The sequence below is a fragment of the Gallinula chloropus genome, assembly GCF_964237585.1.
Source record: "Gallinula chloropus genome assembly, chromosome: 6".
Lineage (NCBI taxonomy): Eukaryota > Metazoa > Chordata > Aves > Gruiformes > Rallidae > Gallinula > Gallinula chloropus.
In genome coordinates this window covers 10,473,182-10,486,923 of record NC_140091.1, presented here as the reverse complement: position 1 = coordinate 10,486,923, position 13,742 = coordinate 10,473,182, and the positions used below count along the sequence as shown (strand labels likewise).

Genomic DNA, 13,742 nt, shown 5'->3' with positions numbered 1-13,742 from the left:
CTATTAGCTTGCAACAATTTTTCTGTGGTGAGATAAGTGCTTTTTTCTAAGAACAGAAAGATAAAGCACTATGCAGATAGTGAACAGTCTAACAGACATCTTACATGATGAATTCATTCTGGTTTAGTGTTGGAAAAAAACCCTTTGCAATTAACTAGAGTAACTCCTCAACTTTTACACTGTAGACTAGCCTGGTCTTGCTAATCACTGTAGTTATTTCATACTCTGTTTTAAACCCCACTTCTACTGCCATGACCCTTACTCCTCAGGCCTTACAGCAAACTTCTCACACCATCCTCTGTCATGAAGGGGGAGTGCAACTATTGCTGCATCCCACAGGGCTACCATTGCTCTTCCCTAGATGACAAATCCCTGGGCTCCAGATGAATGGTTTTCTCTTGACTCCAGAGCAAGTGCATGCAAGGCCTGACTCTTAATGACTCCTGTAAGGGAAAAGCTAACGAACCCAAACCACCAACAGAGGAAATAACAGATGTGTGCTGGCTGGACTTCCAGTCTTACAATGAAACCAGTAAAAGGGGCAAGCAGATAATAGTAAGAGACACCCTAGTGTTACAGCACATAACCATTCTTGTTATCAAAGCACACCTTCCTGGAATTAAATATATTCAGTTCTGATACCCCTGCCACCAAGGTAACCACAGTTTAACAGGGAACCCAATGCCTCTGACATCCTTTGAGTGAGACTAAGCTTAACACTTCTGGTACTTGGCTTTTATACCTGCAACAGCCCAGATTGCCTCTACATGTTACATTTTTGAGCACTGGCACCAGTACAGCACCGCTGAAAGAGCTCCTCTTCTTCCTATTCCCATGGAAGTAGGTAAAAAGAAGCTGTAGCTCTAAAGAATGCAAAAGAAAAAAAATGAGCTAAGGACAAAAAGTATAAAGCATGCAAGTGGAGATTTACTACAGTATTAATCCACAGGTCATGCTATTCATTGGCTGAAAGAGATTATAAGGATCAATTTAATCTGCTGAATTTTACACATACTTAGAGTTCTTACAGAGTTTAAACAGCAGTCCTTCTGCAGCATCCTAGAGCCAGGAGGCATTTAAAAATGCCACCTGTTGGATGTTGAAAGTTGTCCAAAACATATGATTTGTCATCATAGCATGCTAATTTTTTTTTATAGTCACTTCAAAGTAAGTTAGATTTTTTACACTACTCTGTGAAAAGAATTTAGAATTAACAGGTGTATGTTCAGACCTGTCAACAAAAACACCCACAGTTGCTTGTTCCATTCCTCCAGAAAACTCACAGCAGTTGCCAGTTCCACACAAAGTAAATAACTTGACATACTGCATGAGACCTCTGACACATTAAACTAAGATGCTCTATGTATGCAAATGAGACCAAACTGGACCAGAATTAGGGACCAAATAATTTCTATAGATTTTTCCCATCCCTTTTGTCTTTTTGCTCCTCTTGAGTTTTCCTTTTCCAATACTACAGTCAGAAAGACTATATAAAGTGCCTAAGGAAGATTTCCATGAGCAAAAGTAGCTAATGAAAAGCACAAGATATTAAGGAACACAAACTGATCTGGAAGCCTCTAATCATTATGGCTTGACTGTACACATTAGACACCTAAACCTTTCATTTTACATGAGGGAAAGAGCTTCCCTAATAATTCTCAACTTCCCCCTGCCCCCCCCCCCCCCCCCCCCAGAAATTGATGTGATGACTTTTGAGCAGCATCCCCACCTTCCCTCTTGTATCCCAAGAACATAAGATTTCTTTTTTTTTTTTAAATCAATATTATCATTCCTGAGGTGTGCATTGCATGCCTGCTGAGCAGATGGTGATGCAGTGGAATCGAGAATTTCACCAAGATACCCTCTTATACCCTCTTTGGGCCCTCCTGTAAAAATAGAAAATGTAAGCTAGTCTCTGATGTTCCTATCTCAAAGAAAGGACGAAGGAGTGAGCCCTGGTTCCTTCTCAGTGAGGTCCTTATCTTCTTTCACGTTCTCTTTAGCTGTCTTCAAGCTCAGGCTAATCAAGTTTGTCCCTCAAAACGGAGCTGGCACGCAACCACCAGAGCCATCTTATCCAGGAACTAAATCTGAGCTGGTAAACAGGTAATACCTAACTAGGAACAATTCCTTTGTGATATGGAATATTTGCAGAATGGCTGATAACAGGAACTGAAGACATGAAGTTCTCTGGGGCTGACAGGCTAGCTTACTGCCATCACCACAGCCAAGATAAACATTTGCAGCCTCACACGAGTAAAGCTGAAGTCACACTGGTGGAATAATAGTAGGGATTAGTAAGTGTTACAGGAGATGGGGGGAGGAAGGAGCAGGGAAAGAAAAAGTGTTCCAGGGCTTTTTAAAACACTTGGAAGTATGTGATTGCCATCTGGAAGGCAATGTATGCCTGCAATTTTTGCTGTAGCATAAAGGTTTAGAAGAGAAGATCTAAGTGATGCCTGTCTGGTTTTCTCCACTCCAGAGTCAAAACCTCACCATAGAAAGGTGCCTAAGAACTGAGGGGAGGAGAACAGAAAGGAAAATTAAATAGTTTTAATGACAGGTTCTGCTAAGGAAAGCTACATATCAGAACAACCCTCTCACTTGAAAAATTTATTTTCTCTTCCTTATGAAAGGATAATTTAGCACAACTGTTAATAAATCTGAGAATTTTAAGCTGTTAACGTTTTTCTTCCCAACCAGTGCTATCTCCAAAAGTTAAAAAAAAGCCAACCAAAAACACAACCCCACACCAAACAAGCCAACTAAAAGCAACAACAAAAAAAAAGACGTCTCCCAAGGTCTTCCACTCATTGCATTTAAAGTTTACTTTAAATATTGCTCTTGGAAAAAGCAATATAGGAAAAGCAAAATAGGAAAGTTTTCAGTTGTCACAGAAGAACTTATTGATAACCCCCTCTCTTCAAAAGCCATTAAGATGAGCTTTAGGACTACAAAAGGGATACACTGTGCAAGGAAGGAAAAGAAGAAAAAAAGTCTTTTTCCAAACTACTACATAACAGCTTTCTTGTCTCAAAGCAATGAATTGTGGTTGATGGTAAGAACAGCAGTGTCAAATTCAGTAAGCTGTTACAGTGCAACATGTCAGAATTGTCCAATAGCAATTATCTTGCCTGAGATAAAAATTAATGTATCTGGAAGGATTTTCATAGTAAATTTTTCCCCTGGGGTTTATGACACAGCTATAAAAGAATTAACTGGGCTGAAAATGTGCATGAGTTCAAAGATACCTGTGTATTCTCTTAAAAACAAAGCAAAACAAAAAAAAAAAAGAGAGAGTTAAAGCAGGAGTCAGGATTTTTCTCACGGCACTTTTTGCCACATACAGCTGCATTAAACTCTGTTGCCCACACTACACGTTGCTTGCATGCATTCTTTCAGACACCACCACTCCAAGCACCCTGGAAGCATTTTAAACTTCAGGGCAGTTGCACGCACCCTGCACACAGGATCTGTAAGTGTGGTACATGAGAACTCGCTGAATGGGATGCACTGGAGGAGCCAGGTGCATCAAAAGGTGGCTCAACCCTTACAGTTATCTCACCAGTGTCCAATGCCACAAATACAGCACCTTAAACCATGGCAAATCAAGGCTTCTTAGGCCAGAGAAACATCTATTACCACACCAGACACTTGGGATGGAATCAGAAGGCACTGACTAGGCATTGCAACAGCAAAGAGGCAGACTGAAAGGCTGGCTGAGAAGTGTGACAGCAGATCCAGCTACTGACTGAAACAATACTGCCCACCCATCCAGGACAGACCATGTGTTCCTAGCACACTGCTCAAGAAAGTTCCAATGCACATCAGATCCTGCCCTGAGCAATACTGAGCAAATAAAGCTACAGGTTCTGACTGTGGCAGCTGAGCATTTATGCTCCTCTTTTACTATCATCCAGCATGAATAACAGCCATAAAACTTCTGTTGTAACAATAAGCTATTGTTTGCTAAGCACTGCAATTTCAAGATATCCCAATCAACATGTAACAACTCTCCCTTCCTCAGCTTCTATATACACAGCTGTCAGGGTTTTCATTTTCCTCAAGAATAAATTATCAGGCTATAGGACTCCTTCTGTGCATATATATACACACATCTAATTACAACAAGATTTTACCCTGATCTCTCTCTCAGAAATTCAGATAAACCTGCTTAACAGAGTTCAACAAATAATTTAAAATCCACAGACCAGTATTAAGTGTTTTTTATAAGCTAGATTGTATGTTATCTGCTTCAGTGTAATAGTGTAGCCCTATAGAACCTATAAAGCACAGATCTGTTTGCCTCCATCTAAAATGGGTGCTTGCTCATGCACCTATTTCATGGTAAATGTGTACGGGATATGATCACGTGCTACTAAGCCATAGCTGCTCCCCACTAACTGGCTCACAACTTCATGTTCCCTGGAGTGTATGCTGTCTGCTAACCTCCTGGCAGCAGCTCAGATCTGGTCTCTGAATGCTCAGCAGCATCTCCTGCTAGCTGACACCCGAGCTTGTACTACCAGGCAAGTTTCTCCAAGTCTGAGGGTGCCGCGTGCCAGGAAATTAAGAAATAGAAGCGAACAGAGTTGTCAGGGTAGGAAGGTGGCTGGAAAATAGAGAGGCTTGGAAGAGAGACTGACATTAGGTTGGAGAGGCATATGAGCACAGCAGGAAGCCCTGCAGATTCTCATAGCTGCAGAAACAACCACTAGCTACAGATTAAAGCTGAACACTGAGAAAGGAATCATAGAATGCATTAGGTTGGAAGGGACCTTTAAAGGTCATCCAGTCCAACCCCCCTGCATTAAGCAGTCATCTCCACTAGATCAGGTTGCTCAGAGCCCCATCAAGCCTGATCCTGAATATCTCCAGGGATGGGGCCTCCACTGCCTCTGAGCAACCTGTTACAGCGATCTACCACCCTCATATTGAAGAACTGTTTCCTAACATCCAACCTAAATCTATCCTTTTCTAGTTTAAAACCATTATCCCTACATGCCCTCGTGAACAGTTCTTCCCCAGCTTTCTCATGGGCACCTTTCAGGTATTAGAAATACATGGTACTGAGAATATCCAGTTGCTGGTTTTACAGAAAATGAGCACAGCAAATCTGTGCCCATCATCTCAAAGTTAGTGAGGCAGTCCAACACCTGCCAACTCATCTGATTGGTACACCTATTATTAAAGCATCGACTTCACTTTCCTTAAATGTTTCTTAGGTATGTGCTTGCAAAGATAGAGTTCCCTGCCAGCCTAACCCATTTTGTAACTCTAAGGATAGATACCTGAACTGCTTCAGAAGAGGCATATAGCACAGCTTCTGGCTTGAGTAGAACTTCAAAGCTGATAATACTATGGACTCAGAACACGGCCAAAGTCCTAGTTGAGTCTATAATTAAACAATTCCATTCTTCGTTTGAAAAAACCAAACCAAAACAAACAGAAACTGCTTCTTGCCCAAGAGTTTTAGAAAACAAAAGCCACTTGAGAGAGGACAATTAAAATAACACAGAATGCTGCCAAAAGGGAAAAATCCAAGGCCTACATACAATCAACACCTTCCTCAAGCAAAAAACCTGCTCTACATGATCCCCTGTATTTAGCCTCCTATGTGATTAAACACACACACAAAAAATACCTGTAGCACTTCAGACTTTGCCTTCCAAAAAAACAAAGCTCTGTATATTCCTAATATAGACCCTTAACAGGTCTCCAAGATTATAAAATCTCGAAGGCTTCTCCAAGACGTCTGTTGTTGTTGCCTTCCCTGCTACTAGCACAGGAGGCTATTAGGCACAAGTCATGTAAATCCATTCACCAAACATTTGCCACAAGTTTTGAACTCTTCCTTCTGTCTTGGAAACAAACATGATTTCCCATCACACCCTCAGACATAAGCTCCAAGTGATGCTCTGTCCCTTTTACTTAGGTATATCATCCACTGTACTCTCAAAACACAAGAAGAGATAATTAGGCTCCTTACAAGCAGGGCCAGCACAGGCTGGTGCAGGAGAGGATTCTCCTTGGAGTGACTCACACACCTGTTGAGCAATGGGCCTCTGAGTCAACAGGTTCAACTCCAAAATGAAACCCTGGCACAAGTTCTGAATGTTAGCAGTGTCAGGCTAGTATCAATTATGCTGAGCACTGGAAGCTAGCAGACCACCTTTTGGACCACAAGCTGAAAAAAAAACCACAGACAGTGGCTGATCTGTTTATCCTCCTGGGCTATATTTGAACTGGTGATTCATCATGCCCATCTTACTAATAATTCCTGTGAGTAGCCCTTTCAGCCCCTTCTCTAACCTCCGGAAGTCTCCAGAACTCAACTATAACTCTAGACACACCTCACGACGAAAAACGCCACTACTGCTGCCAGCAAAACACAACGAATTCCACAACTTGGAACATACACAGCTCTTAACTTTTAAAAGCTCTGTAAAACCAAAGAACAACTACTGTATTGGACCAAACTGTGGATTCCCTATAACATGAACTTATGATGGCCTTTGGCTGGGTTTTTCCTATTGAAGGCATTAAATGTTCACCTTGACCATATAAGAAAAGCAGAGATCACTGCAGTACTTGCCATCCATGAGGAAGCATCTGTGCTGGTTTTGTTTTCTTGGCTTTCTGGGTGGGGAGGGACATTTAAGTGGCAAGCAACTGGGATGAAGGTGGGAAACAAACAAGCAGAGAACCCCACACAAAGGAAGATCTGCCAACATTTAGTACAATGAAGTATTTTAAAGCTCCATCTTTCCTAGGACACGTTTAATGAGTAGAAGGGCATCCTTCTTTTGAACAACCCTGTTTTGACTGATCAGAGGTCCAAAAGAAAACTGGCAATAACATTAGCCAAGCCTGCCTGAGAGATCTGATCAGCTAGCTAATGCTGTCTTAGAAATGTTTCCTGCACTGAGCATGAAAAGAGAAATCAAACAAACTGTCCCACTCTCATCAAAGGACCTCTCACGTGTTGTATCTTGACATTTCTGAAAGTGTCTTTACCTCTGCCCTTACACTACAAGTACAGCCACTGTGAACTAGTCTGCACCACTCAACAGTAGCTAGAAGCAGAATTGCAGAATTGTTTCCCCTGAAGGTAAAATTTGTTGCCCACATACATGGAACTTTTCTGGAGACTTGCATAGGAAAGTTACAGAACATGATGGCCACAAGTAACCTGATAATTGGCATACAGGTACCCAATCTTCTCATTTTACTGTAGTTCTTGGCAAGCATACCAATCACTTCTTTTAATTGCTAAATAACAACATAGTTGTCTTTAGGGTGGGAAAGGGTTAATCTTTTAATTGAGCAGTTCCTACAAAATAGAAGTAAATAAGAAACATTAACTTTACAAGGCATGATCTGTACTCAAACGAAAACAGCAGGAAAAACATTTTATTGATTTGGACTCAAAACAGGCAACACTATTCCTAACAAGGGAATACTCCCTCCTTGTTTCTCCTGAGCAGTTTACAGGGGGACTAAACATACAACCCAGTAAAACTTGGTGGGAAGACTCACAAGAACAGAAACATCAGTTTCTCATTTGATATCTAGATCCTGCCCAGGGTACATAGGCATTGGAATAATTCCTTCCTACAGGACCCAGATTAAGCTGTAATGTTGAAGTTATCCCAAATAAAAAAGTGGTAGGGACTGAGCACAGTAGTATCACCCATCTGAAACATCCCTGATACACCTACGAACGTACACAGAACCAGAGTATAAATAAGACTTAAATACAATGCAGTGTCACTGAAACAAATAATATTTTGGGGCAACTCAACAAAAGCCCACATCCCTCATTTAGAATATTATCAGTGATAATTTTATGTTCCTACTACAATTTTTTTTCATTCTAATAAGCGCTTCTGATGTGAAGACATACAAGAGCTATGAGCAAAGCACAGTTCTGAGGCCTGATTCCACAGTCTACCTGCTGCACAGCACACGATTATCTTGCTAGTCATCAGAGAAACTGGCACTCAAAGTGAACAGCAACTGCAGAATCCGGCCTGAGAACTCTGCCACACTGAGTATGTACATCAGGAAATAGTCTTACCTCTGTAAGTGCGTGCAGCTGTCCTTGATGCACACAGACACCCATAAACCTACAAGAAACAAGAAAAGAAAAGTGGTTTGGGCTTTTTTCCCCTCCCTCTTTTTTTTTTTTTTTAAGAAACTACAATAATAAGAAGTACTTGCTATGCCAAGAAAGAAGGAAAAATAAAAAAGAAATACAGCTTCACAAATACTGCATACTTCAAGGCTGATTATTTAAGAGCCTCAGTATAAACCAAAAATCATGTCTCTACACTAGAGCATAATTTGTATTAGCAGTTCTAAAAGAGCACAGGAGACAGCTGAAAGATGGAAAGTCACTAATTTTACTATAAGCAAAGGGCAGCATATAATGATTTACACAGAAAGGAACAGTTCTGTTTTAAGGAAGTTTAAGCTAAGTAATCCAGTGCTGGTCTGCATAAATAGAAAATAACTTCCCTTCGCGTTTTGCTGCTTAAGCATGAAGATGTTTCTTCCTATCCTACTCCTAACCACTCAGGAATATGAGGGCACATACACACAAGCGTACTTCCCCTCCCCAACCCCCTCTAACACTTGGATTGAAGCAAGTTTCAATAGTATCCTGTATACACACATTCTGCAACAGTCACCTACGCTGCATGAGGTTCAGAATCCCACTGTTAATAGTAATGAACACCACCCTTGCTTTTTTCTGGGAAGAACAGAGAATATGCTACATATTTCATGCACCAGGAACAACAAAAAGCTCATTTTTACCACCACACTGAACTTAAGTGACAAAATGCAACTTAATTTTAACTGTAAACATGTCCCATGAGACATTTCAGTAAAACTTGAATTACAGAGTCCTCCCTGCACAGTTAAAGTATTGGTTATTTCTAGATTAACTATTTTTCCATTTTATAATTTAGAAGATCTCAACAGCCAAACCCACATTGTTTGTCATTTCCACACCCTTCAGAAATGTCCACTTTGCAAGCAAGGGGTAAAAACTCATGGTTTCATTAAAGGCGACAGGGGAATCTTGTGGAGAACAACTTGAAGGAAAAGGGCCTTTTATATCCTCAAACACTCCCGAATTTAAATACAATGATGCAAGACACATGTAGTACTAGTTCAGCTAAGCTGCTTTTGAAGAAATGAATGATCCTCACTGTTCTCTTGTCTAACAGCTGACTGGTGAACTACAAGCAGCCAAAGAAAAAGAATATAGGTAAGGTCCTTTGCATAAGCTGAGCTTGGGGAAATCTGTTTTTATAACCAAAGAAGCAGCAGGACTTGTACTTCAATGTTTATTGCCTGCTCTCACTTCAAGTAATATTCCCTGAATTAAATATGCAAATTTTAATTTCAGAAACAGCAAAAAGTCAATTCCTCTTCTTTAATGAAGAACAGTAAAGCACAGCCAGGAATTTGGGGGAAAGGGGGAAATGGGCTCTTTTAGATATACCATCTACTCGAAACATTGCTGTTTCTGAATTTCAGTTAATACAGCAATTGCATATGAACAATTTCCTAAACCAGTTGACAAATAAAGCTTCCTGAGAGTAAGAAATCCAGATTCTTCCAGAGCAGAAATCTGTTTCTTCCTTAACGCAGTCTCAAAGTCTCCAGAGCCCGACATGGTGTTCACAGCTTCGTTCACAAGTAAAACTTGAAGAAAATTCCAAAAGATTGGCTCCATTAGACAACTTTTGAAAGCAGTATTTTTCCCTGTACGAAGCACACTAATGACACAACCCCTTAAGCCAGTACTGCAATATTTTCATTCAACAAAAACAGAGGCTAAGTAATAAAAAATAATAATGCTTTATTCTATGCGTCAGCCCTGCCTTTGTAAAGATGTATTACATTACTTTCACATTAGGAAGTCATTGTATTTGTTTTAATTCTAAAATATGAATGCAATTAAGAATTTATCAAAATTTTGGCAAAATTAAATTTGTTGTCTCCTGTATCAAACAGGAAGAACATCACTGTCACCCAAAGACTGGTAGAACTTAACTTTTGTACCAACCTGTTTTGGTCAAGAGAAGTCTGGATGGAAACATATTCATTACCTTTGTGAGCCTACACTTAAGGCAGAAAAGGCACACTGGCTCAAGTTACCAAGAGTTCAACAATTTTTAACCATTTAGGGGTTCTGCTGGGAAACAGACATATATTTCTAACTTCAAAGCACAAATTAAAAACAGAGCTCAGTATCATGAGCTCACGGTAAAAAACTGGACATAAAGATACATTTATAAAGCCCACAGATTTAGAAGTTATTACCCAGGAAAAGAGAAATCAGATACACTGATAAAGACAGAATTAATGAGTTTACAAGCAACATACTGAAACCATTTAAACTTCGTGTTAAGAATCTCAGTTTTCAGACTCTGGAAAATACATTGAAGTAATAGACCTCTGGCAATCCAAATTCCTGGGAAACTTCTTAGCTGCTGTATCAAGCAATAATAAGCCTCTTGGATAAGCCAAGTTACTGCTACAAAACACTGTTGGAAAGCATTTTCACTAAAAGACAATACATGCAGCTGCTACCAGGAAATACAATTACCAAGCAAGACTTCACATAAGATTTCAATTTCTGAGATCACCCCAAATGAGATTCCAGGTTCTGTGGATAGGAAGCTGACATGCTGGTCCAGGACAGCTGAGATTGTTCCTGTTGGCCAGACGCACTGTCTCCAGAGCCAAAATGTGCTTGTAGGTGAACTTCAGCAGAATGTCTTGTCAGCCAAAGGTTACACTTCCCATAAGCATTTTTAGTTGGAAAAAGCTTCAATGAGCCAGTCACCCACAAAACAGGAGACCATTCGCAGATTTAAGGAAGTTTATTTTCAAGACAGAGTAACTGGCCTTATCAGGAAAGCTGAAACACTTCCAAAAATCCTAACCAGTGGCTGGAAAAGTTTCCCCAGGAGCTGCAAATATCAAGGATACTATTTGAGTCCACTCTCCTAAATACAGCACAGTGTATTTCCACCACAAAATGCTTTCTAACAAGTGTCAGTGATGTTCAGATGATGTAAGTCTCTTTCCATAAATCAGGTTATTCCTCAATCAGCCTGGAATACCTGCCCTCCTAGACACAAGTGAGAGAAGGTACTCTGGGTACTTCTTAGTCCATTACAACAGTTACCCAAACAGCTTTAAGTTCAGCCTGACTGCAAGGGAGAAAATTCTGAACAGGAAGGGGTAGACCAAGAACTGCAGCCTCAGCCTGCAATCTTTTGCCTCCTTGATAAATCAAGCAAAGCTAATATCCAGTTTGCACAGCCAACATGGACATCTAGACATTGAACATACGCTTCCCAATAAAATAACTCCACTGGGACATGTCCCTGTTCTGTGGGTAAATCTACGACAGTTACAGTCCAACACAGTAAATTGACACCCTCTGAAATCCACTGCTTGTATTGAGAATATTCAGCAGTTTGATGATAACATGAAAACATAATAAAAACCCAAACACACCAGTGCAAAACTCTCAGCAACACAGAGAGAAACAATGTCAAAAGATACATGCTTATTTCATGGACTATTGGAGACAGAAGAGGGTAAGTGAGAGTATTAAGTCTGCATCAAGACCCACCTCAATGTTTTAGGCACCATGATTAAAGGTGTATTTTAAGTTTTCTACACTTGCATTTTGATTCCAGACAGAGGTAAGGCATTTAATCTATTGTTTCTGAAACATATTATACACGGCCTCTCATCTGCTGTCTCGTGCACAGCATTTCTACTGTAGAAATACTCATAGAAATACTGTAGAAATTTCTACTCTAATGGTAGCTACATTACACAGAAAGAAGTAAAAGTATTACTCTTTCCTGTTAAAGCACTGTTCAATACAGGACACAGGATGTTAAAAGATAAAAGCCATCCTTCTGCCTACTGTAACAAAGTCAATCATGAGTCACTTCACAAAAAGGAAGATTTGACAGGGAAAAACTGCTCACACACACAAAAGTACTGTGTTCCCAGGGCGCCAGATTTGTCTGAAAAGAGGTAAAATAAGATTCTCCTTGGAAGAAGTTCATGTAATATGCACACTGTTTGCTTATTGGTGCGTGTGTGTGCACACACAAGGAGGAGGATTTAATCAATGAGTCAGTCTGCCAGCACGCTCACTCCCAAACACGCAGCAGTATCTCCACACGCTCCCATGAGAGCGCTTCAGACATGAGCTAAGGCTTTCTGTGTACAGAATGTTTTCAATTATGTCCCCAAGGTACAGATGAAGTTTTTTAAAAAAATACTTTTTCATGCAAACAGTAATGATATTAAAGACAGGAATTCTCTCTCAAAATTGAAGATACACTTATTTAAGAGGCAGCACAGGAGATGGAGAATCTGTGTTAGCACAGCACTTCATTTGTGAAAATGAGAAAAACACACCTGTAAGACATCACCAGAACAAAAAGGTCTCAATCTCTCTGGCTGCAGCTCAAAGGCTTCCAGCCTAGGGCACAAGGGCAGAGATGTCTTGAGTCCTTTCCAGCCATATTTCCTTACTTTGGTTTGGGTAAAGACTCATGACTACGGCAGCACATCAGCATTTAGAGAAGCAGCAAAGCAGTGATAAACACATGCATACACCAGACCTTTCATAACGCCAGTACCAGATCTAAACCCAAGCCTTGAACAGCACTGAGCTTTAAAAGGGACATAAGCTAATAAGGAGTGAAGAAACACTCCAAATCTCTGCTTGCCCTAACCCCAGCAATTACTGTCTTACCATGTGTCAGCCAACCTGTATTCAGGTGTTCACAGTAAACATCACATGTTGCAAACCAGAACCCCAGGTCACTTCTCCGCTCTTGTTCTTACCATCTGCTTTAGGGAAGACAGGACAAAGCCAGCACATCCCACACCCAGGGCAACAGAAGTGTGGGTCAGAGGTAGAAAAGCATTTTAGTCCTTCGTGTTCAGTTTACATGCAAGAGTGAGGTGAGACATGGTTGACGGCAGAAAAAGCACAGCACTCCGTGAACACCCAGTCTGCTTTTGCCCTAAGTGCTCCCAAACATCCCTAAGCTGGTCCCTGGGGAGGGAAAGAAGTGACTGAGCAAAAATTTCTACATTACAATGAAAAATCTACTATGCCTCTAGAATCAGATCTGCTAGTTGAAATAGGAAGCAAGAGAGGATAAAAAAATCCCTCTAAATCCCCTTACTTTTTGCCATCATGTCAGCGTAGCTGCAAGAGCTATTGTCTTCTAGTCCTAAATTCCCTTAACAGACTATATATATAAATAGGTCTTTGACTAGTGGAATCTTTGTGATGGCACCATGGGGATGGCAACTCAGTAAGTGAAAACTAAACTCTTCACTTACATCAGTCTTCTGATCAAGATGGATCTACACAGCTGGTCAAGAGCAGAATTTGAGCACAGAAAAACTGGAAATGGTGGGGACATTTAAAGTTAGCATTTCAGTCCATGGTCAGTGACACAGGTTATTTTAGAAACTTAAACAACCAGAGTGATATTTCACCAAGTCCAGAAGAAGAAAAACTGCAACAGGGGCACAATTCCATCTCCTAAAGTAGCAGAGAAGTATCACCCAGGTAGGAGCACAGGCCTACCTCTACCAAGCTCAGGAATGGAAGAAAGCCAGCAAGTACTGACAACAATCACACTCCAGAAGGACAGTTGGAGGTTAGGATAAAA

At 40.6% G+C, this 13,742-nt stretch overlaps 1 protein-coding gene across 1 annotated transcript in view; it reads right to left on the bottom strand.

The window, feature by feature from the left end:
* TESK2 (testis associated actin remodelling kinase 2) overlaps nt 1–13,742 on the bottom strand; it is a gene marked incomplete at both ends in the record, with an annotated part of 69,915 nt that overhangs the window by 33,181 nt on the left and 22,992 nt on the right. The window contains one exon of the mRNA XM_084266571.1: nt 8,081–8,129. Coding sequence (XP_084122697.1) covers nt 8,081–8,129 — 49 coding nt within the window. The remainder of the gene's footprint in view (nt 1–8,080; nt 8,130–13,742) is intronic.